The 19,523-nt window shown below is 56.3% G+C and overlaps 7 protein-coding genes across 7 annotated transcripts; 6 read left to right on the forward strand and 1 right to left on the reverse strand.

Annotated features, from left to right (window-relative positions):
• Positions 1-1,104: 1,104 nt before the first annotated feature.
• KRP23_14214 (Glutamine synthetase) lies at positions 1,105-2,178 on the forward strand (the record flags this gene model as incomplete). Its single annotated transcript, XM_067885009.1, has 1 exon — positions 1,105-2,178. One exon carries the CDS (start codon positions 1,105-1,107, stop codon positions 2,176-2,178), a length of 1,074 nt encoding a protein of 357 aa, XP_067737768.1.
• Positions 2,179-2,705: 527 nt separating this feature from the next.
• KRP23_14215 (Long-chain fatty acid transport protein 6) lies at positions 2,706-4,777 on the forward strand (the record flags this gene model as incomplete). Its single annotated transcript, XM_067885010.1, has 2 exons — positions 2,706-3,354; positions 3,429-4,777. 2 exons carry the CDS (start codon positions 2,706-2,708, stop codon positions 4,775-4,777), a joined length of 1,998 nt encoding a protein of 665 aa, XP_067737769.1.
• A 157-nt stretch (positions 4,778-4,934) lies between these two features.
• On the reverse strand, positions 4,935-9,468 carry KRP23_14216 (Kinesin-like protein KIF6; the record flags this gene model as incomplete). The annotated part of the gene is made up of 8 exons (XM_067885011.1): positions 4,935-5,000; positions 5,069-6,199; positions 6,264-6,327; positions 6,399-6,671; positions 6,776-6,847; positions 6,915-8,104; positions 8,171-8,326; positions 8,389-9,468. 8 exons carry the CDS (start codon positions 9,466-9,468, stop codon positions 4,935-4,937), a joined length of 4,032 nt encoding a protein of 1,343 aa, XP_067737770.1.
• A 2,502-nt stretch (positions 9,469-11,970) lies between these two features.
• On the forward strand, positions 11,971-13,684 carry KRP23_14217 (uncharacterized protein; the record flags this gene model as incomplete). Its single annotated transcript, XM_067885012.1, has 4 exons — positions 11,971-12,139; positions 12,220-12,882; positions 12,947-13,431; positions 13,493-13,684. The coding sequence occupies 4 exons, from the start codon at positions 11,971-11,973 to the stop codon at positions 13,682-13,684; spliced, it is 1,509 nt and encodes a 502-aa protein (XP_067737771.1).
• A 358-nt stretch (positions 13,685-14,042) lies between these two features.
• KRP23_14218 (uncharacterized protein) lies at positions 14,043-14,558 on the forward strand (the record flags this gene model as incomplete). Its single annotated transcript, XM_067885014.1, has 1 exon — positions 14,043-14,558. One exon carries the CDS (start codon positions 14,043-14,045, stop codon positions 14,556-14,558), a length of 516 nt encoding a protein of 171 aa, XP_067737772.1.
• An 852-nt stretch (positions 14,559-15,410) lies between these two features.
• On the forward strand, positions 15,411-16,742 carry KRP23_14219 (Monoterpene epsilon-lactone hydrolase; the record flags this gene model as incomplete). Its single annotated transcript, XM_067885015.1, has 1 exon — positions 15,411-16,742. The coding sequence occupies one exon, from the start codon at positions 15,411-15,413 to the stop codon at positions 16,740-16,742; it is 1,332 nt and encodes a 443-aa protein (XP_067737773.1).
• A 1,821-nt stretch (positions 16,743-18,563) lies between these two features.
• KRP23_14220 (15-hydroxyprostaglandin dehydrogenase [NAD(+)]) lies at positions 18,564-19,355 on the forward strand (the record flags this gene model as incomplete). The annotated part of the gene is made up of 1 exon (XM_067885016.1): positions 18,564-19,355. The coding sequence occupies one exon, from the start codon at positions 18,564-18,566 to the stop codon at positions 19,353-19,355; it is 792 nt and encodes a 263-aa protein (XP_067737774.1).
• Positions 19,356-19,523: the final 168 nt, after the last annotated feature.

Here is a 19,523-nt window from a genome sequence, read left to right on the forward strand (position 1 = left end):
AAGTCTGCAGCCGATGAAGGCCGTGCACTGCAGCCGGACTCAAGTTTAACCACTCAACGCGTTGCAAGAAGGCCTTGCATAAACGAGGTCTCGCCGCCGCGAAGATAAACCAAGGCACCGGAACGCCGCCCCGCGAAAGCCTTCGTCGATCGCTGCTGCGCTCGACTCAAGGCGGGGCCCACCATTGAGACCGAGGCTGGCATCCAATCCGCCCCACCCAGCAAGCCCTTCCAATCTGCACCAGAGACGGCTTGACCCAAACTGCACCTGCATGATGCACCACGTCATGCGGGTGTTTTATACACACGTACGGGTACAAAACCAGCTCAGACGCTTTTCAACCAATCCCAATCGTCCACGCTCAGCGCGTCGACCTTGCATAAAACATTCATCACACATAAAACGAACATCATTCATTTTCGCAGGTAAGTTGAAGTGCATGCGCCGAGGACGCAAACGGCGGCATCGATCGCCCCGGGTATTCAAGCAGCAGCGCATTCCGACAGGCATCCATTGCACAAACACTTAAAGCTGCAGCTTAATGAGGCATCACTAGCAAGCAAAATAGCGAGCAAAATAGCAAGCAAACAAGGTAGCTGTCAAACTTTGGATCTGTCTGCAACATGTACACCAGAGCCGACCTCTGCAATCGCTACAATTCCCGCGTGCGTATGCGCGGCAAGGATGATGCTGAGCTCAGCCACTGTTGCGGTAGTCGCGAGACGGCGCGCCGCCCCGCAGCGTCGAGACCGAGACCGGTGCCGCAGCCAAAATGGCACCGCCACGTACGTGAATCAATCGATCGATCCTCAGAACCAGCAACAGCCCACGTTTCTTTCCGACTGTGACGCAGGCGTAAAAAGGAGGGGCGACTTTCTGGACAAAGCCGGGTGAAGCTCCATGAAGCTTGTTTAAAACACATTATTACTTACTTCCAGTATGAATAAATAATATGCGGCAACCGTATCAAATGTCGCCCCACCCGCGATCTCGAGCTCCGATCTTTTTGCTGCTGCGGCAGCGGCACTTCTCGCCATTGCCCGATTTGCAGTGGACGTCCCAGTTCGTCAGCCTCTTCAAGCTTCCCCCTCCCTTCTCTTCACCATGAGCACGCTCGACCGCGCTGTCTACGACCAGTACATGGCCCTCGAGGTCTCCGAGGACGTCACGCTCGCCGAGTACGTGTGGATCGGCGGCACCGGCCAGGACCTGCGCTGCAAGACCAAGACGCTGACCAAGGCTGTGAAGTCGCTGGCCGACCTGCCCGTGTGGAACTTCGACGGTTCGAGCACGGGCCAGGCCCCCGGCGAGGACTCGGAGGTGCTGCTGCGCCCCGTGGCCATCTTCAAGGACCCGTTCCGCCGCGGCCAGCACATCCTGGTGCTGTGTGACTGCCTCAAGCCGGACATGACGCCCATCGCCAACAACACGCGCGCCGACGCCGCCCGCGTGATGAAGGCGGCCGAGTCCGAGATTCCCTGGTTCGGCATTGAGCAGGAGTACACGCTGTTCGAGAAGGACGGCGTGACGCCGTACGGCTGGCCCAAGGGCGGCTTCCCCGGGCCGCAGGGTCCGTACTACTGCGGCGCCGGCGCGCACTCGGTGTTCGGCCGCCTCATCGTGGACGCGCACTACCGCGCGTCGCTGTACGCGGGCATCAACATCTCCGGCATCAACGCCGAGGTGATGCCCGGCCAGTGGGAGTACCAGGTGGGTCCGTGCACGGGCATCGACTCGGGCGACCACCTGTGGATGTCGCGCTACCTGCTGCTGCGCGTGTGCGAGGACTTTGGCGTGAACGTGTCGTGGGACCCCAAGCCCATCCCGGGCGACTGGAACGGCGCCGGCTGCCACACGAACTACTCGACGCAGGCCATGCGTGAGGAGGGCGGCATGGCCAAGATCATCGAGGCCATCGAGAAGATGAAGCTCAAGCACAAGGAGCACATCGCGGCGTACGGCACGGGCAACGAGCGCCGACTCACGGGCCGCCACGAGACGGCCAGCATGGACACGTTCTCGTACGGCGTGGCCAACCGCGGCGCGTCCATCCGCATCCCGCGCGTGGCCGAGGCCGAGGGCAAGGGCTACTTCGAGGACCGTCGCCCGGCGTCCAACATGGACCCGTACACGGTCACTGCGCGTATCATCAAGACGACGGTGCTGAACGAGGCGTAAGGCGGAGAGATCGCTACGGCGGCGCAGACCCCTCTTTATTTGTAGTGGAGTAGGTGCGACGCCTTCCGTTGAAGAACGTGCAGCGTTGGCCTCAGCTTGTGCTGCTTCGTATATATGCTTAGCAAGAGAAGAGAATACAGTACTTCTTTGAAAGCTTCCTGTGGTGCATTGCTGGTGACGGGGTGCGTGCTTGGCAAGCAGGGCGTCGTGAAGGTTGCGCACGATGAGCTTGACCAAGCGAGACTCCAATGCTTCACTTAATTCCACTGTTGTGGCTCCACGGGCACAGTTGCCGTCGCTGAAGTCGGACGTTGAAGGCAACTTGGTACGGTTGCAGCCTGGTCTGCTGGACGACATGTATTCGGCCGGGACTAAGCATCGGCAAGGACGGTTGTCTGCGTGCGGACTGCATGGCTCGGCTTCTCACCGTCAAGAACACGATTTGCTATCATCATTCAAGCCCACATCTATACTTCACCCAAGTCATCTCTTCAGACATCGCCATAATATCCTTTCACAATTGAATCATGACGGATCTCCTGCCGTCCGACGCGTTCTCGGGCCTCCCGTCGGTGACCGACGCCTGGAACAGCGTGTGCAGCCTGCCCGTCGTGTCGGAGGCGCTGGCCACGCTCCCGTTCAGCGTCCCCACCAAGTTCCTGGCCGTGGCCGGCGCCGCCGCGCTCGGCTACTACGTGGACCAGAAGCTTCTCATCTCGTCGGACCTGCGCCACGCGGGCATGCAGGCCGTGGCGCTGCTGCAGGCCAAGCGTCATGCGCGCAACGGCGCACTCCTGCCGGACCTGTTCGAGCAGAGCGTGGCCCGTTGGCCGCACAAGGCCTGCATGCAGTGCGGCCCGCGCGCGCTGTCCTTCCAGCAGGTGGACGACGCGGCCAACCGCGTGGCCCACTGGGGCTTGCAGCGCGGTCTACGCGCGGGCCAGACCGTGGCCCTGCTCATGGAGAACCGGCCCGAGTTTGTGGTCGTGTGGCTCGGGCTGGCCAAGATCGGCGTCGTCACGGCCCTGCTCAACACACACCTGCAGCCGGCCGGCCTCGTGCACTGCGCCAAAATCGCCGACACTGAGTGGCTGATCGTCGGCCAGGAGCTGGCCGGGACGCTGGCCCACGTGGCCGACCAACTGCCAAACGTCCACGTCCACATCTACGGAGACGGTAGCCGTCGAGATAAAAAGCTTCTTGTGCCGTGGCCACAAAGGCTGATTAGCTGTGTGTTGTGTGTTGTGCAGGGGACTTGACGAAGGAGCAGGCGGCCACGTACCTACCACGAGCCCTCTCGCTGGATATTGAGCTCAAGAAGATGACGACGGAGCGGCCACCCGCGGCCATCCGCCGGGACATCTCAACGTCGGACATGGCGCTGCTCATCTACACGAGCGGCACGACGGGCCTGCCCAAGGCCGCGCGGGTGAACCACTTCAGTATCATCCTGCGCGCGCTGGCGTTCAAGTACTCGATGCACTTGTCCATGCACGACCGACTGTACTGCGCGCTGCCGCTGTACCACACGTCGGGCGGCAACTTGGCCGTCGGCATGATGATCTTCTCGGGGGCCACCTTGTGCATCTCGCGGCGGTTCTCGACGTCCAAGTTCTGGGACGAAGTGCGCGCGTACGACTGCACCGTGATCCAGTACATCGGCGAGATGTGTCGCTACCTGCTCAACGCGCCGGCCAAGGCGAACGACAAGGAGAACCACGTGCGCGCAGCGTTCGGGAACGGCCTGCGCCCGGATGTGTGGGCGCCGTTCCAAGAGCGGTTCGGCATCCCGTCCGTGTACGAGTTTTATGGCTCGACGGAGGGGCCGATGGGCATGCTCAATGCGTGCACGACCAAGGCTGACCAGGGACATCTCGGGCGCCGTGGCTTCATCAATAACACGGTCACGGGTGTGGCGATTGTCAAGTTTGACGTTGAGAAGGAGGACTACATCCGATCCAAGAAGGGGTTTCTGCAGCAGTGTGCGACTAACGAGCCCGGCGAGCTGATTGTCAAGGTGAATCGGAAGGACCCTGCCCGCGGCTTCCAGGGGTACTACAAGAACACGAAGGAGTCCAGCAACAAGGTGCTGACCGACGTGTTCAAGAAGGGCGACATGTACTTCCGCACGGGCGACCTGTTCAAGGAGGACGAAAACCACTGCTGGCACTTCGTCGATCGGGTGGGAGACACGTTCCGCTGGAAGGGGGAGAACGTGGCTACCAACGAGGTTGCCGAGGCAGTGTCCAAGTTCCCTGGGCTGAGCGAGATCTGCATCTACGGCGTCGAGGTGCCTGGCAACGAGGGACGCGCGTGCATGGCCGCCATGGTGTTCGACGAGAAAGCGTTCGACCTGAAAGAGTTTGCGCTTTTCGTCAAGCAGCGGCTGCCGTCTTATGCCTTGCCTCTATTCCTTCGCAAGCTGCAGTCAATGTCCGTGACGGGCACCATGAAGCAGGAAAAGGCCAAGCTGCGCAAGGAGGGCATGGATCCGTCCAAGATATCGGACCGTCTGTGGGTGTTCAACCGGTCCAAGGACGTCTATGAGGCGCTCACAACCGAGACGTACCACCAAGTGCTCACGAGCTCCCGTCTCTAAAGGTATGCGGGCCAAATCGCTTGAGCGTTCTGCAAGACTATTATTTCAGCGGCAAGTCCACAAGTGCACGTGTTGCTGCTACGAGCTAACTATCTGAATCACTGTTTGCTTCAGCTTTTGCCAACGGGTCATGCTAGCCATGTCGCCTACTCTCAGATCAGTCGTCCCAGTCGCCGTGCACAAAGTTGGAGTCCGCAGCAACTCCTCCGCTCACTGCGGCCGACTGCAAATGCCAAAAATCACAAGTTAGACACGACGAAGCTCCGAAAAACGAGAAGGTCCAGTCCGTACCGGGTGTGAGGTCTTGGTTGTCGTCGCTGGCGATGCTGGCTCCTCTTCGTCTGCATCCCAGTCGTCATGGACGAAGTTGTTATCGGATGCAACGCTCGGAACTGGAGCCTTACGGTCGTCACGGGTATCGACGCTGTTGGAAGCTGCAGGTGAAAATGTTTCCTGCTCATGTTCCTCGTCGTCTGAATCGAAGTACTCCGAGTTCTTGCGCTTGCTGGGCGGTTCGGCTATTGCCAGGCGCTCCAGCGGTCGCGGGTTCACGCTCTCGATTTCGTCGCGAGTTGGTTCGTCGTCTAGCGCGTTGGTGGAGGACGTGACGGGTTCACGCGGACTCTCTTTTTCCGGACCATCGTCCTTCTTCTCGCGGTGGTAATCCTCGTCGTCTTCCTCCTCGCTGTCCGAGATGACGTTCTTGCTCTGAGCTGTGTCCACTTCGTACGAGGATCCAGCCTTGATTTGGGCCACGAGTAGGCTTCGAGAGCTGCTATTGCCGGTGGAGGGGCGAGGACTCTCGGCTCGCTCGTCTTCGCTGCTGTCATCGTCACTGTGGTGGGATACAGGCTCGCGATTTCTGCTTTCTTCTTCTCTTTCGTGGCGAGGAGGCGAGCGACGCGAAGGCTCCTGTTCTTCACGTCGATCATCCTCCCACTCGCCGTACTGTGGTGATGGAGAGCGACGCTTTCGGGTATCTCGCGCGTCGGTATCCTCGCGAGGACTCCGGCCGCGGCTGCGATCGCGGTCACGACCACGCCGTCGATTCTCGTGGTCGTCGTCTTCGTCTCGCTGTCGATTCGATCGTGCAGAACGGCTTTCCCGCTCGGCGTCTTCATTTCGCGCAGAGCGACGATCGCCGTCTCGGTCGCGTTCACGATCACGTTCACGGTCCGATCGGCGCTTACGCTGCGCTCGATCTTCTTCGTCGTCTTCCACCTGCTTGGTCTCTCGTTGATCGCGGCGTGGAGCGCGCTCCTGTCGTGGCTCTGGTGCTGGGGTTGCCTTGACAACGGCACTGGCAGACTTGGGCGGCGGGTTGCACAGCTTGTAGAGGCTGTCGGACCACAGACGGTGCTCGACGGCGGTCTCGCCTTTCAGTCGGAGGGTTCGAGACGGAGACACGATCTCAATCATCTCCTGTCGACGGGAACACAACGTCAGTAAATGGAGACACATGGAGCCACGACGAGCTTTGGCGTACCCTGCGACAGTAGATGCCGCTGACGTCTTCGACGTAGAGCCAACCACGCGGATCCTTCGCTGTCCTGTGTCGCAACCCAAGAACACGTTAGGCCCAAGGTTTGGTTGGTGGTGCTCTTCGAGCTACAAGACGCACTTGCTGGTGGAGTAGGAGATGACGAGCTTCTTCTCCGAGCCGGGACCCGGCACGAAACCTACTTTGAACCATCGCCGGTTCATGTTCTTGCCGAAGAAGCTGGGGTTGCTGTTGATTTTGACCATCCAGCCTTCCAGCATGGAGATATCCACGCCGTTCACCAGCATGGCGGATGTTCCTTTCGAGCTCGTCTTGGACTGAAGACACTGGAACGTGGAGAACGAAATGAAGAGTAACGAACGCTCTAGGCGGTCGCTTTTAGCCTCGAAACTCCTGCCAGGGCGTCCACGCCAAGTCGGACCGAGCACCCAACGACTACCCTCGAGCTAGATGGAAAAAAGACTGTTGTTGTGAATTGTTTTAACGTAGTTGCCTACTTCCTCGCATTATTTCGACGCTTGAGAATATCTAGGGCTTCGTAGAAACCAGACACGTCTTCTTCGACAGTACTGCCAAACCAAACAATGAACCTGAGTGAGTACCAGACAACCCCTAGACAACAGCATGTACCCGTACCTCTGCCTCGCCGCTGATGATCGCTGAGACTGTGAGGACGACCGCAATTTGGACTCGTTGGGTGCTTTCCCTTCTGCCTCCCATGGAACTTTTCGAGAAGCACTTTCAGGTCGCTCAGGAGATGCCGATTTGGCTGGCCCAGCTACTGCCTCGTAGTTCTGCTTCTTACTGCCGGTCGACTTAGTCGTCTCGGGTTTGGCCTGGGCCAGTAGATTTTCCGTGAGCAAAGCTCCTTTTCCCTGCCGCTGGTACCACAAATCAAAGTCCTTCTGGAGCTTGATGCGACCCATTTCGAGCATTTTCTGGATGTGTTGGATCTCCTTCTTGAGCTCACTGAGCTCGTTGAACCCTTTCTTGTACGCGACCTTGTACGTGTCGATTTGCTCTTTGAGCCGCTGTTCGGCAGCTTCATTTTCAGCTCGGGCAGCCGAGTTGGGCCCAGAGTCGCCATCCTCACCCTCGGCATCCAGCAGCCCTTCATCAGCGATAGCTTGTTGTTTCCTTAGCTTTTCGATCTTTACCGTGAGGGCCTTGATTTGGTTCCGAGCGTCGTTGACCTCGTTTGCGAGGGCCTTGGCAGTATCGTACTTGCGCTTCAGTGCGACTTTGTTGTCTCGGATAGCGTCGTTCTTTGGGTACTGGGCCTTGAAAGCTTCAAAAGCCTTGGCAGGGTCTTCCAGTACAGCAGGATCCACCTCCAAGGCAGACGCGTAGTCGTTGGGTTGTTTGGCTGGTACACTGTGCTTCTTGTGAGGCTTGGCGTCGGTATGCTCGTCTTGGTTACTTGTGTAGTCGACGAACCCTCGAGACAGCAGCTCAGCTGGAACTGCTGCTCCGTGCTCCTTGCGAATCATATTCACCATGATTGCAATCTCGTTGTCGCGCTGCTGCACAAGCTGCTCGAGTTCCTGGACGCGCTGCTCCATCTCTTGATTGTTGCCTCCGCTGCCCGCAGAAATGAGCTTCACACCGCTAGGAGCCCCAGGGGGTCCTGCACTACCGCCGGCTGAAGCTGCAGCTTCTCCGGCTGCGTTGGCCATGCTCTTGAGGATGTCAAAGCACGCCTTCATCTTGGTGTACGTGAACTCGCCCATGGACAAGTGCGCGCTCGGCTCACAGTCGTTCACGAAATTCAAACACTTTTGCCTTAGCTTGTCGATCTCGTAGTCCTTCAACTCGGACCCTTCGTTCTGTTCGCACAGCCGCAACGCGGATCAGCAGCGACCACAGCAACGTATAGGACAAAGGACACGTACAACATCGCCCTTGAGGATAGCTAGTTCCTCTTCGAGACTGGCGACTTGGGCCTTGAGCTGCCGGATGATCACTGCAGGGTCCACTTCCTCGTTCAGACGCGCGTCGTTCTTGACACGCGCCACTCGTTGGGCAAATCGACACGTTGATACGGATTCCTGTCCACACAACAGACCATGTCAATACCCCGTTTCAAGGGAGACAAACACAAGTGACTTACACCCGTTTGGTCCTTCTCCGGGCTCACAGTCGCCACCATGACGGTCTTGCAATTCCCGCCGAGGGAGTCCCGCAGCACCGACGTCATCATCGAGTTGCGGTACGGGATATGCGTCCGGCCCTTTGTGTTTTTCTCGTGCAGCGCCACAATGACCATCTCCAGGTAGTGCAGACTCGTGTTAATGTACGCGGCTTCTCGTAGTAGCTGGCCCTTGGCGCCCGTTTTGTGAGCTCGCTCCGACCCAGCCAGGTCCACCAAGTGCAGCTTGGAGCGCAGCACGACTTCACTCCCCACCTTTCGCGTCTCCAAGGACACTGTAAAGATGCAGTGCGAGCGCGAAGACGCCAAGTTCATGGCCGTCTCGCTCACGGCGCGGTTCGTATCTCCGAGGAAGAGCAGGTTGAGTGCGTCTTCCTCCGTCGTCACCGGGTGCATGGACAGATTCCGCAGATGGCAGTTGCCGTCTTCGTCCTCGAGCATAGCCACACGCGGCAGATCCTCCAGCGACTTGGTCGACTCGTGGTTCGGGTCCAGCAAGTCGTAGCCTTGGTTGTTGTAGATCTCGAGGTACGATATCTGCGCGATGATCTGCTCCTGGTTGTTGCTTTTCATCCTCTCAAAGATGAGCGACAGCGCACGTGGGATCAAGCCGCGGTCCTCGTAGCGCTCCGCTCCGCCGGTAATGGTGAAGGTTTTACCAGACCCGGTCTGGCCGTAGGCGAACACGGTCGAGTTGAAGCCGTTGAGTGCGCTATCCACGCAGGGTCGCCCCACTCGGTCGAAGACCTCTTCTTGCCTGGCTTCCATGCCGATGACCGAGTCGAAGCGGAACTTGTACGTCGTGCGCGAATTATTGATGAGGCCGGCTGCCACGTCCTTGGGGATGTCGTACTTCATGGTGTTGGAGTCTTCGTCCCACGAGAAAAAGCCCGACGGCTTCCTGGACGGCTTCACGCGGAGGAAAATGCGGATGTTCGCCTCCTCATCGGGTTGTTGGCCGTCGTCTCCATTGAGAGTGGAAGCGGTGTCGTCCTGGTCCGCATCGCCATCCGCCATCGACCCATCGTCCTCTTTGTTCATGGTGAAGAAATCGTATTCAGATGCTCGACCCCTCAGCAGTGTCGAGTCACACGTAGCGGCGCTTCAAGATCGCATCAACAGGACCAATAATTCTCCACGTACATTTGTCTGTTTCCACGCTTCTTGTGTCAGAGGTTTGTACTGGAATCTACTGCGTGCTCGTTCTGGCCATTGCCATTCACAAGGCTGCCGATGTGTATTAGGTCTGGTAGTTCAGTGGGCAGAAAAGCACGAGAGAGTGGAGCGATACTTTGGTGCTGCGATGTATTGCTGATGTCCATCTATCTGCCTTACGCCTACATCTTTTCAACGCTGTCCTCGATAGGGCAATTGATATTTACAGTCTTACTACCCGGTGTCAAGCTTTTCATGCGAGACCGCTTTTCGCGAGCGGTGAGCCATATCGGCGACGAGATTCCGGAGTTTGTGGCTTTCAATGCGAATGTCCTATTGTATGCAAAGCTCACCGTCAGCCTGGACAACACTAATAATGGTCGCTGCAGGTATTGTATTGCCCAGGCTGGCACTGCGTTTGAAACCGCACGCGCGGGGTTAAGCGAGTTGGGAAAAAAAACAAGTCCATTCTAGCCACCGATGGAATATACACCAAGGACGAGTCAGCTACATCCGTCTACAAGGTCGGATGCCAGCTACACAAGTATTTTTGCTTCAGCAGGGTGAAGATCTACATGTAGACAAGTGCCGAAACAGCACAGCTAGATAGGGGTTTGATAGTCAACCCGTGCGTGTGAGCGAGCAAGCAAAAAAACAATCATTTACGTTGACCTTGGAAAGTGTTATGAAAATGTAAAAATAAAAATACGGCGGATATATGAAGACCAGTACAACTTGATCGTGCCAGCCAGCATTTCCAATGCTCCAGGTGTCTGTCGGAGATTCTTCGCCTATTGAATAGCTATAGCATTTGAGTCCATACTGGCATCAATACCAAGTTCATACACAGTAGACGAAGCACAAAAAACAAAGCGATCCCGGCAAGTCGACAGGTAGGTGGTACATTCCCACCTTTGCCGAACTGATGGAGGGCGAGACTTGCTTTTGCAGGGCGGATGCGATTTGCTGCGTGGGGGGGGGGGGGATAATCACATTTGTGAAGAGTTGAAGCTGGTCCACGCAGGTTAGTGATAAGGATCTAAAGTCAAATAGCAACGAAGTAGATCGCTGCCAACCAGGTTAGAAATGGATGCAAATGCAGTTAGACCGACGGCACTTACAGAAGACTAGAGCGGGAATGGTCTGTTGGTGAGCGGGGTTCTCGTTCCAGCAGAATGCGAACACGCTCCAGTGTGGCTGGCAAGCAACCGTAGCTAACCGTGCCGTGATAACCCATCCGAATACGACCAACTTGACAACACCTGCTCGTGTGATCTAAATATCTCGTAGTGGCATTACAAACAGTGATTCAAAGACATCGGCGTTATAGATCACCCATCCAGTACTCTCGTCACTGAGATGTCCAAACGGCCGGTCCTCATAAACGGCTTGATCAATGGTAGTAAGAGGGTGAATGTCATCTGGGCCGTACCTGACAATTTTGTGAAAACATAGTAATAAGGCAGATAGGTGAAGGCTAACAACTGGTAGGAGCAGCATGGATTCGCCACTTCAAAGCGCAGTTAAAGATGCCGATCAAACCATACTGACCGCAGAACTGATGGGAGTCTGGTTGCTACAACCATCATGTTTCCATCGACGCAAATGCACTCAGAATGATAGGCTTGCACTTGTCTCGGATAGCTGACCGTAAGGGAAATGCTCAAGAAAACGTAAATGGATATGATTGAGGTGGCAGCGCAATCAAGGACGGTCTTAGCTTATATAGTACTATCGCGAACGTTTTGTCTATAATTGATCAAAAATGGGCAGCAACATCCGCTTTAACCTCAATTTCTGATCACTGAGCATTAGGTGGGTTTGCTTTCACCATACCCGACAAATTTCAGTTTGTCTGGTTGTCAAATCCTTAGTCTGACCCTGGAAGGCATAGCCAAAACGGTCTGTTAGTCTACGCGTCTTATAAATGTAGGGAGAGTACACGGTTATCGGACCCAAGTGTTGCAACGCTCTGCACATTGTAGAATAGCTAGAACACCAGGCTGATCTGCGCATAGTCCACTTGTCTCGTAAGTACAAAGGCGCTGAATCGGCGAGAGGCCAATCATTTCGCTTAAGCCTGACGACCAAAAGCAGTAAAGACACCAACTGGTGTGTGAAGTAAATCAGTACATTGTACGAGTTGGACGCATCCATGTCGTCATAGATAGCGCAGTAGGCGCGATTCGGCAAGTAATAAGCTACTACTCGGTAGACAGCTATGCAAAATAAAATGTTAACCTCCTAACCAGATGCAAGGACTACATGTACATGTATTAAAGTAGACGGCTAGGCAAAATAAACTGGAGTGTTTTAATTTCGTACCTAACCAAGTCACGCTTCTCTGCCAACATTTCAAGTTGACATTTTCAACACCAGCTCAAAAAAATGGTGTCGAAGGACAGGAAGCGTCCGCGTGTGGCGAGCGACGACGCGACCCAGTCGCCCCCTATCAAGCGACCAAGCAGCCCCCAAGTATTCTCTGACGCTCCTTTAGTCGACGCCGAGCTCGCGAGCATCAACGACCTGCTACAAGAGGAGGAAACGTCCCAGAAACGTAACGTGGTCCCACCATTTCTCCATATTTACGTATTCTCGTATTTATGTATTCGTCTATCTACGTGCTTCCGTATCTAGAGACGTGGCAGATCGGCAAGCGCGTCAAGAAGCTGCTGGAGAGCTACGAGGACCTCCCAGTGAGTCAACAGTTGGATGGGTATTTCCTATGGGGCACGGCCTTGGCTCGTTTGGCCTCTTTGAACGAGGATCCGACGCTGGCGGACGCAGCGGCTGACAAGTTCCAGCAGATGCAGCAGCTGACAGAGGACGCAGACGCAGCACTGGGCCCCGTGGGCTTCTCGCTCTGGGGATCGTCGCTGTTGGTTGTGGCCACGGAGACGCGGCGTCGAGAAGCGCTGGACCAGGCACTGGGGAAATTCCAGAAGGCGGTGGAAGTGGACGGCGGCACGACGTTCGAGACGCGGTTCCAGTTTGCAAAGGCGCTGAAAGAAGGAGGAGATTTGGTGACTTTTCTAGAGCACGAGGACGGAAGACAGCAGACCAAGGAGCAGTATTACAGACGCGCGCTGAAGGTCTGTGGGGAGCTGCAGGAGATTTACAGGACCGAGATGGAAAAGGAGGAGGAGCAGAGGGAGGAGAGTGAGGAGGACGACGACAAGGTGACGGCGGAGGACTTTGCTGAGGCCAAGCTGCTGGAGGCGGTGCTGCAGGGTTTGCTGGAGGGTTCGAACAGTGTCGAGGATTTTCGGAGGACGCTGGCGCTGTACCAGGAGGCGATCGGTACGTTGGACTACCGACTTCCATGATGCACGAGCAGCATTTTGCTGACGAGCCATTTTTCTAGAGCTGAGTCCAGGTAGTGCAGAGGCGCTGATGGAGATGACCAACTACCTCGCTGCGAGGTGCTTGGGGAGAGAGAGTTTGCGTGCCACGCCGACTGCTGAGGAGTGGACCAAGCTGTTCGACGACTTGGAGTCGCAGTACAACAGGTTGCTGACCGAAGCAGGCTTCGATATGAAAGAGTGCCATGAGATCTGCCGTCGCAAAGATACACACGACCAGGAGGAGCCGGAAGAGGAGGAGATCGACGAGCGTGTGCCCCATTTGCTCAACACACTCGGTAAGGGACTGGCGGCGTTTGTGCGGTCGTTCCCAGAACTGGAGAGCCTAGAAAAGAAGAAGCACAAACAGAAGCGGAAGAAAGTCGACGGTGGCCCACGCTTTACCCATGCGGTGGAAGTGCTGCGCACTGCGCACCACTTCCACGACAAACTTGGCGGGTACTACCTGGCGTGTCTGTACGCTTCTCCAGCGTTCGAAGACGAGGAGGTAAGCTTGCATTCCTGTTAGTTGATGGTAGCAGTTATGCTGATGGAGCTCTTGATAACAGAACTGCCGCACATGGCTCGAGACGGCAGACAGCTACGGCGCTTTGGAAGACGAGTTCGACGCACAGGAGTTTACAGCGATGCATGAGAAACAGTGGTTCATGCGTCTTGCCCAACCTCCTGTTCACATAGAAGAACTAGAGGGTGAGAACGAAGGAGAAGACGATGGCGAAGGAGAAGAAGAGATAGAGTAGGCTTTGCGGGTAAGATTGACTCAGAATGTTTACAGTCATTTTTCGGTCTCAAACGCGCGAGAGCTGTTTCCTGTTCGTGCTTTCTATGGTTAACAGGAGCAAAAACGCTGGCCAAATTATCGGCATTGCTAGGAGAAATGCTACGTCGTTGCATGACCGAGTCTTGGCTGGAAAGTGTGCTGGAAATCCGGGCATCTTACATTTTCGCAAAAACAACAAGATCGTTTGAACTTTCAAGCGCTTGGCCAGCGCACTTTCCGAGGCCGAGCGTTCATTGCAGAAAGGTCTCAGCCAGCAGAACCCCTCCTCGAGCCTTCATTTCTGTAAATTGCCTCCACAGCGGCGGCGAAGTCGAAGTATGCGGCAAGGCGACGCCGGCAGTGCATCAATGGAAGACGGGTACAACTGGATCTGCAGCTTTCTAAGCGACTACGACGGAGACCTGCTCGAGCTCGAATTGGGCGTGGAAGGCCAGTACTTCTTCGACAACATGGACAGTCTTCTGGCCGAGTCGTCGCAAAGCCCTCTGCAGCCCAACCACCAGGACAATTCGCCTCTACAGCTGACTCCGTTCGTCTTGAGTGTCATTGCAGGGCTCCAATCTCCTCCAACCTCTAGTGAAGCTCAAGCCGAGACGTCGGAGCTATCAACGACTTTTCTCGCGATGCTGGGTGAAGTGCAGGCGGAGATCAGCGCCGCAAAGTCCCGAGCTCGAAGCCATCGCCAAGTAGCGACCACGCCTCGTCGATCAACCCGGCTGCAACGCCGCCAACTGACAACGGCTGCACCACAACCACGAACGACTGCCCTGCCCTGTGTGAAGCCGAGGACTCGCTTGAGCTCTCGCAAGCAGATCAAGCGCCGCCTCTTCTAGTCCCAACATCGTGTGCCTCGGTCATTCTCGAGAGAACTCCGAGCTCTGCGCGTCGAGAACAAAGCGATTCATTCTTCCATTGTATTGCGTCATAGCGAGTGAACTAGTTGCCGTCGAGCCTGCGCCAATTCACAGAGAGATTCTAGCCTACGCAGCATCCACTTAACCTAGTGGATTGGAGCAGTGGCGTGCAGCATCCTTGAATGAGAAATGACTAGCCACTCTTCAGTTGGAACTCGTCTCGTCTCGGGTGGACCGTTCGACGCAGACTCCATTGAAACCTTTCTTCAATCGACCACCAGGCACTGCCAGCAAGCATCGTCGACCCACCAAAACACTCCAACACAACCAGGAGAAGCTTACTCCACAGTCAGAGCTAGCAACAACCGTGTCCACCGCCGTGGTCTATCTACGTGTATCCACTCAACCAGCTACATGCGTTGCCGCCATGGCCCATTAGACAGCACTCCCACGCTGGTCCACCTATCGTCATCAAGTCTGGCAGTAATCAGTACGCATGCAATGCTGCAATGCCGGACCCGGCATGCCCGACGTCGTGCAACTAGCGACTCTCACCCTCCCACGGATGTCTAGGCCAAGCAATCTGGAAGCCGAAGTAGCAGGACGAGGCAACTATAGCCGCGATGCGGAGACCATCGAATGGCCACCTTCCTCCACACGGTTTGCCATGTCGACGCTTCGAAACGACCCAAGATTCCGCGTGACGTGACTTTGACGTGGATGATCTTCCGCCACCAAAGGGACACGAGCCGATGACGCTGAGCAGGCAGCACAGAAGCCATTCCTCAGCTTCCGTCGACCTGGTCAAGTCTCCGATCTACAGTTCCGACCATGAAGCACGTCCGCCAGCACGTGCACAAGTTCGCGAGCGGCCGCGCGTCCGGCTACGGGGCCGCCTACACGCTGCCCGTTTTCACGACGGTGGCGACCATCTCGCTGTGGGTGAATGCGACCCACTTGCAGTGGCTCGGACTCGCGCACGTCGTGGTGCTGACCAAGCTGCTGCTGCTGCTGGGGGTGCACGAGCTGCTGCGCCCCTTTTGCCTCTCGTTCCACGAGGTGGTCACTCTCACGGCTCATGTCGTCTCAGCCGCCAACGCGGCCGTGCTGCAGTTCCTCAGGCGGGGACTGCGCCCCAAGTTCCCGCAGTGGACGCTCTGGTACGAGTGGTTCCAGGCCATCGCGTTCGCCGCGGGCCAGCGACACGGCGGCCACATCCTCAAGATGCCCAACGCGTTGGCGTTCCGACGCAACTTCGAGCTCATCGGGCGGCTGCTGGGGGCGGCGGCCTGTTGGCGACACGGCAACCGCCTCGAGAGCTTCCGGTACAACGGACTGCAGCACCTGTGGCTGCGGTCTAGCGGCCAAAAGCGCTCGGACGACGAGAGAAGGATCGTGGTGCTCTACTTCCACGGAGGAGGCTACGCGCTCTTCAGCCCGCGCTTCTTCGTGGAGTTCGCCAGTCGTCTACTAACTCAGGTGCAGAGCCAGCTCCGAGCTGCGCGTGGGGGTGACGCCTCCGTGGACGTGGAGATCCTGCTGGCCAACTACCGGAAGTTGCCCGAGGTGTGCTTCCCCGCGCCTCTGGATGACGCCATGGCCATGTTCGACTACCTCGTCACGGAAGAGAAGGTCTCCCCTGGCAACATCATTTTAGCTGGCGACAGCGCCGGCGGGGGGCTCGTGCTGGCCACGTTGCTGAGACTTCGCTACGGGCGTCGGGAGATGCCTCTGGCTGCGCTGTGCAACTGCCCGTACGCAGACCTGTCGGCCGACGTGGCCGTGTCGGAGCACTGCTTCATCTCCAAGTCCATGCTGGACGCCATCCGAGACTTCTGCGTGCAGGAGACGCCGCGCGCCTCGTGGCGAGAGGGAGCCATGCTGCACGCGGATCTGCGCGGACTGCCGCCGCTCTTCATCCAGGCCGCCGAGTTCGACATCCTGCACCCACAGTCGCTGCAGCTCGCCAAGAACGCTCGGTCCGATGGGGTGTGCGTGGAATTGGACGTGCACAGTCGCATGCCCCACGTCTTCACGCTCTTCCCACACTTCATGATGCCGCAGTCTTCCGTGGGCATCGAGAGATTGGCTGGTTTCATCACACGGCAGTTGACGGCGCACCGAACACCCGTGCAACTTCCTGGAGCTGCTCCAGCATTCTAAGGATGAAACTATGGGGTAGGAGGTTTCTTACATGTTTCAGTGTGTCATGTGAATGAAAGTAATACGCCGCCACGACCACTCGTTTCATTCGAGCTTGAACGACAAGCTTTTGATGCCCGGGCGGCGTGCCCCAGGCCGCTGCCGTCGGTGGTGCGAGGTTCGCCTTCTCACTACCAAATTCAAGCTCGCGAAGTGACACCCGTGATCAAGGTCTACTGTCAAACTGGGCGGCGCGCTGCTAGCTGCTGCCGTGGTGGTGGAGGTTCACCTCTCACTGCTACACTCAAGCTCGCGCGTGACAACCGTGAACAAGCTTCATTGAGAATATGGAATACGCAGCACAAGATGGATGCTGTGGCCGCCAGTCAACATGGCCGCCGGCACGAAGCGGGGAAGCGCAAGCTTGGACCGCAGAGAAAAGCTAGCAATCGGCATAGGGACGGTAGCTAGGACGGACATAGGAAATCGTTAGCATAGCCAAGTGACATCAATGTACCCCACTGAAAACGTAACCAAGCTTTTGATGCCCAATAGTGCTTGCTGCATTGGCGTCCACACACATTCGCCACCACAAAGGCGTGTTGCAGACGGCACTAGAACATCTCGACACCCTTGAGGGCTTGTATGCAGTACCCTTTGTCGGTAGGCGACTGGCTGTAGCCTAGCAGGCGAAGGCAAGAATGATCACAAAGGGTAGTCATTACAACGGAAGCCATTTTTGACAACTGCGAGTGTTGTTCAAGCATAGCAAAGCGTACAAGTACGTCTGGATCGTTCTACAGCGCTATTTACGAGTGCTTCAATGAACTTCACTCTTTAGATCCGTCGTCTCTAGTCAAGGGCACCATGAAAATTGTCCGACATGGCATAATCCGCGTATTTGCGTATTTTTCAGCAACCAAGTGAGTAGTAAAAAATGCTTTGGCTCTATTACGTTGGGTTTGGTAGCCTGTATGGACGGGAGTTGCCTGCAATTCCCGCATGCCTGACGTAAATTAAACAATCGTGCCGCTGATTTTCAGTTTCGTGTTGCTGTTAAACTGCTTTGCTGTTTTCACGGCAATACAACCATGAAAGATCATGACGATCGGTGCCTGGCTGTGATGGCTTACTGCTCGTATTCGAGCGACAAAAGCGCGCTTGCCTGCACCACTCGTGTTGAAAACGTGCCGTCGTTCGCGGTGCCAAGCTACATGAGCCATCGTATTTGACTGCGGTGCGACTCGCTCCCTGGATTTGGAGCGATGCGACTTCACTTTGACTCCATTCCGGGTTGTAAAGCAATCTGTTCTCACCAGAACATGAAGGACAGCGTATTATAGTTGGCAATTATCGCCAGTTTCCTGTTCCGCTTTGGCTGCGAATTGGCCACGGGTTGCGCGCTATTCCTTGAGCACTGTGAACATCTTCATCGAAAGCAGCAATGTCAACTGGTTTATACACAAGAGCTCAACATTTTCTCGAGACTGCAAATGGCAAATCTTTCGCCAGATGAGCGCTCCGTAGCATCAGTCTAGTCATAGGACTTGAACAAGTTGCACTAAGTATCGGTGTTTTGTATCGATAGATACTTAGTGACGTATATTGCTTATTCCAGTGCGCCGTCCGGAAACCTGCAGTGCCTGTCAGGTGCAGGCTACACCGTGCACGGGTGCACACACGTGCCTTGTACTGTACACGCATCAATGTATGCTTGCATTTTCGGTGGGATGGATCCCTATGCAACATCGAAGCACCTCTGCTTCAAATCGCGCGGTGGGCATCCAAAGGTGAAGTTCAATCCCCAAAATCCCTCCATCGACGCACTTGACTTGAGGACCAATGCAACTTCGCAAGGCTGTTGGAATCGTCACGGGCGCTGCCTCGGGGGTCGGTCGTGGCTTTGCCGAGTTCGTCCTGTGTGGCGGCGGCTCCGTGGTGCTCACCGACGTGAACGAGAAGCTCCTGGAGACGACGACGGACGAGCTCAAGGCCAAGTTCGGCAAGGAGCGCGTGGGCGCCGTGGTGCAGGACGTGTCCAGCGCGGACAGCTTCGACACGACTTTCGACGCCGTCCCCAAGTTTTTCGACCGGGAAGCCAACCTCCTGGTCAACAACGCTGGCATCAGCACGGACCCAAAGTTTTTCGAGGATGACTCGTCCCTCTTCTGGCAAAAGGTGATCGAGATTAATCTCATGGGGGTCATGCGTGGCACACAAGTGGGTATCAACCGCATGAAGAAGCTTCCTGACGAGGGTGTGATCGTCAATATTGCCAGCGTCTTCGGACTCGGCGGAACTCGCATCGCCGCAGACTATACGGCGGCAAAGCACGGCGTGGTAGGCTTCACTCGCGCCTTGGCGTCCATGAAAGAGGAGCACAACGTCCGTATCGTCAGCATGGCACCTGGATTCATTGACACGCCGCTGGCTCGCGAAGCCGGAATGACCGACGACCACCCGGTTGTCGCTCCGTTCGGAGGCTTGCTCTCTGTGGATGCTTTCAGCGACGCCTTCACGGAGGCCGTGGAGAACGAGAAGAACGCGGGGCGAGTCCTCCACGTGCTCCCATCGGGACACGCTTATTTCGACTTCCCCATCAACACCAAGCTGGCCACCAACCCACCTCTGTAGTAAGTCGTACCTCTTGAGACACGCATGCCCAAAGTGAGCTTTGATAAGGCCGTAAAACATTTGTCTGTTGCCAATTTCCTACACCTTGAATTTACTTGCCTACGTGCTGGACAGGATTGAGTTTGAGGTCCATTTCATCTGGCGAAAGATTTGCCATTTGCAGTCTCG

Source organism: Phytophthora ramorum (genome assembly GCF_020800215.1).
Source record: "Phytophthora ramorum isolate Pr-102 chromosome Unknown Phyram_PR-102_s0020, whole genome shotgun sequence".
Lineage (NCBI taxonomy): Eukaryota > Oomycota > Peronosporomycetes > Peronosporales > Peronosporaceae > Phytophthora > Phytophthora ramorum.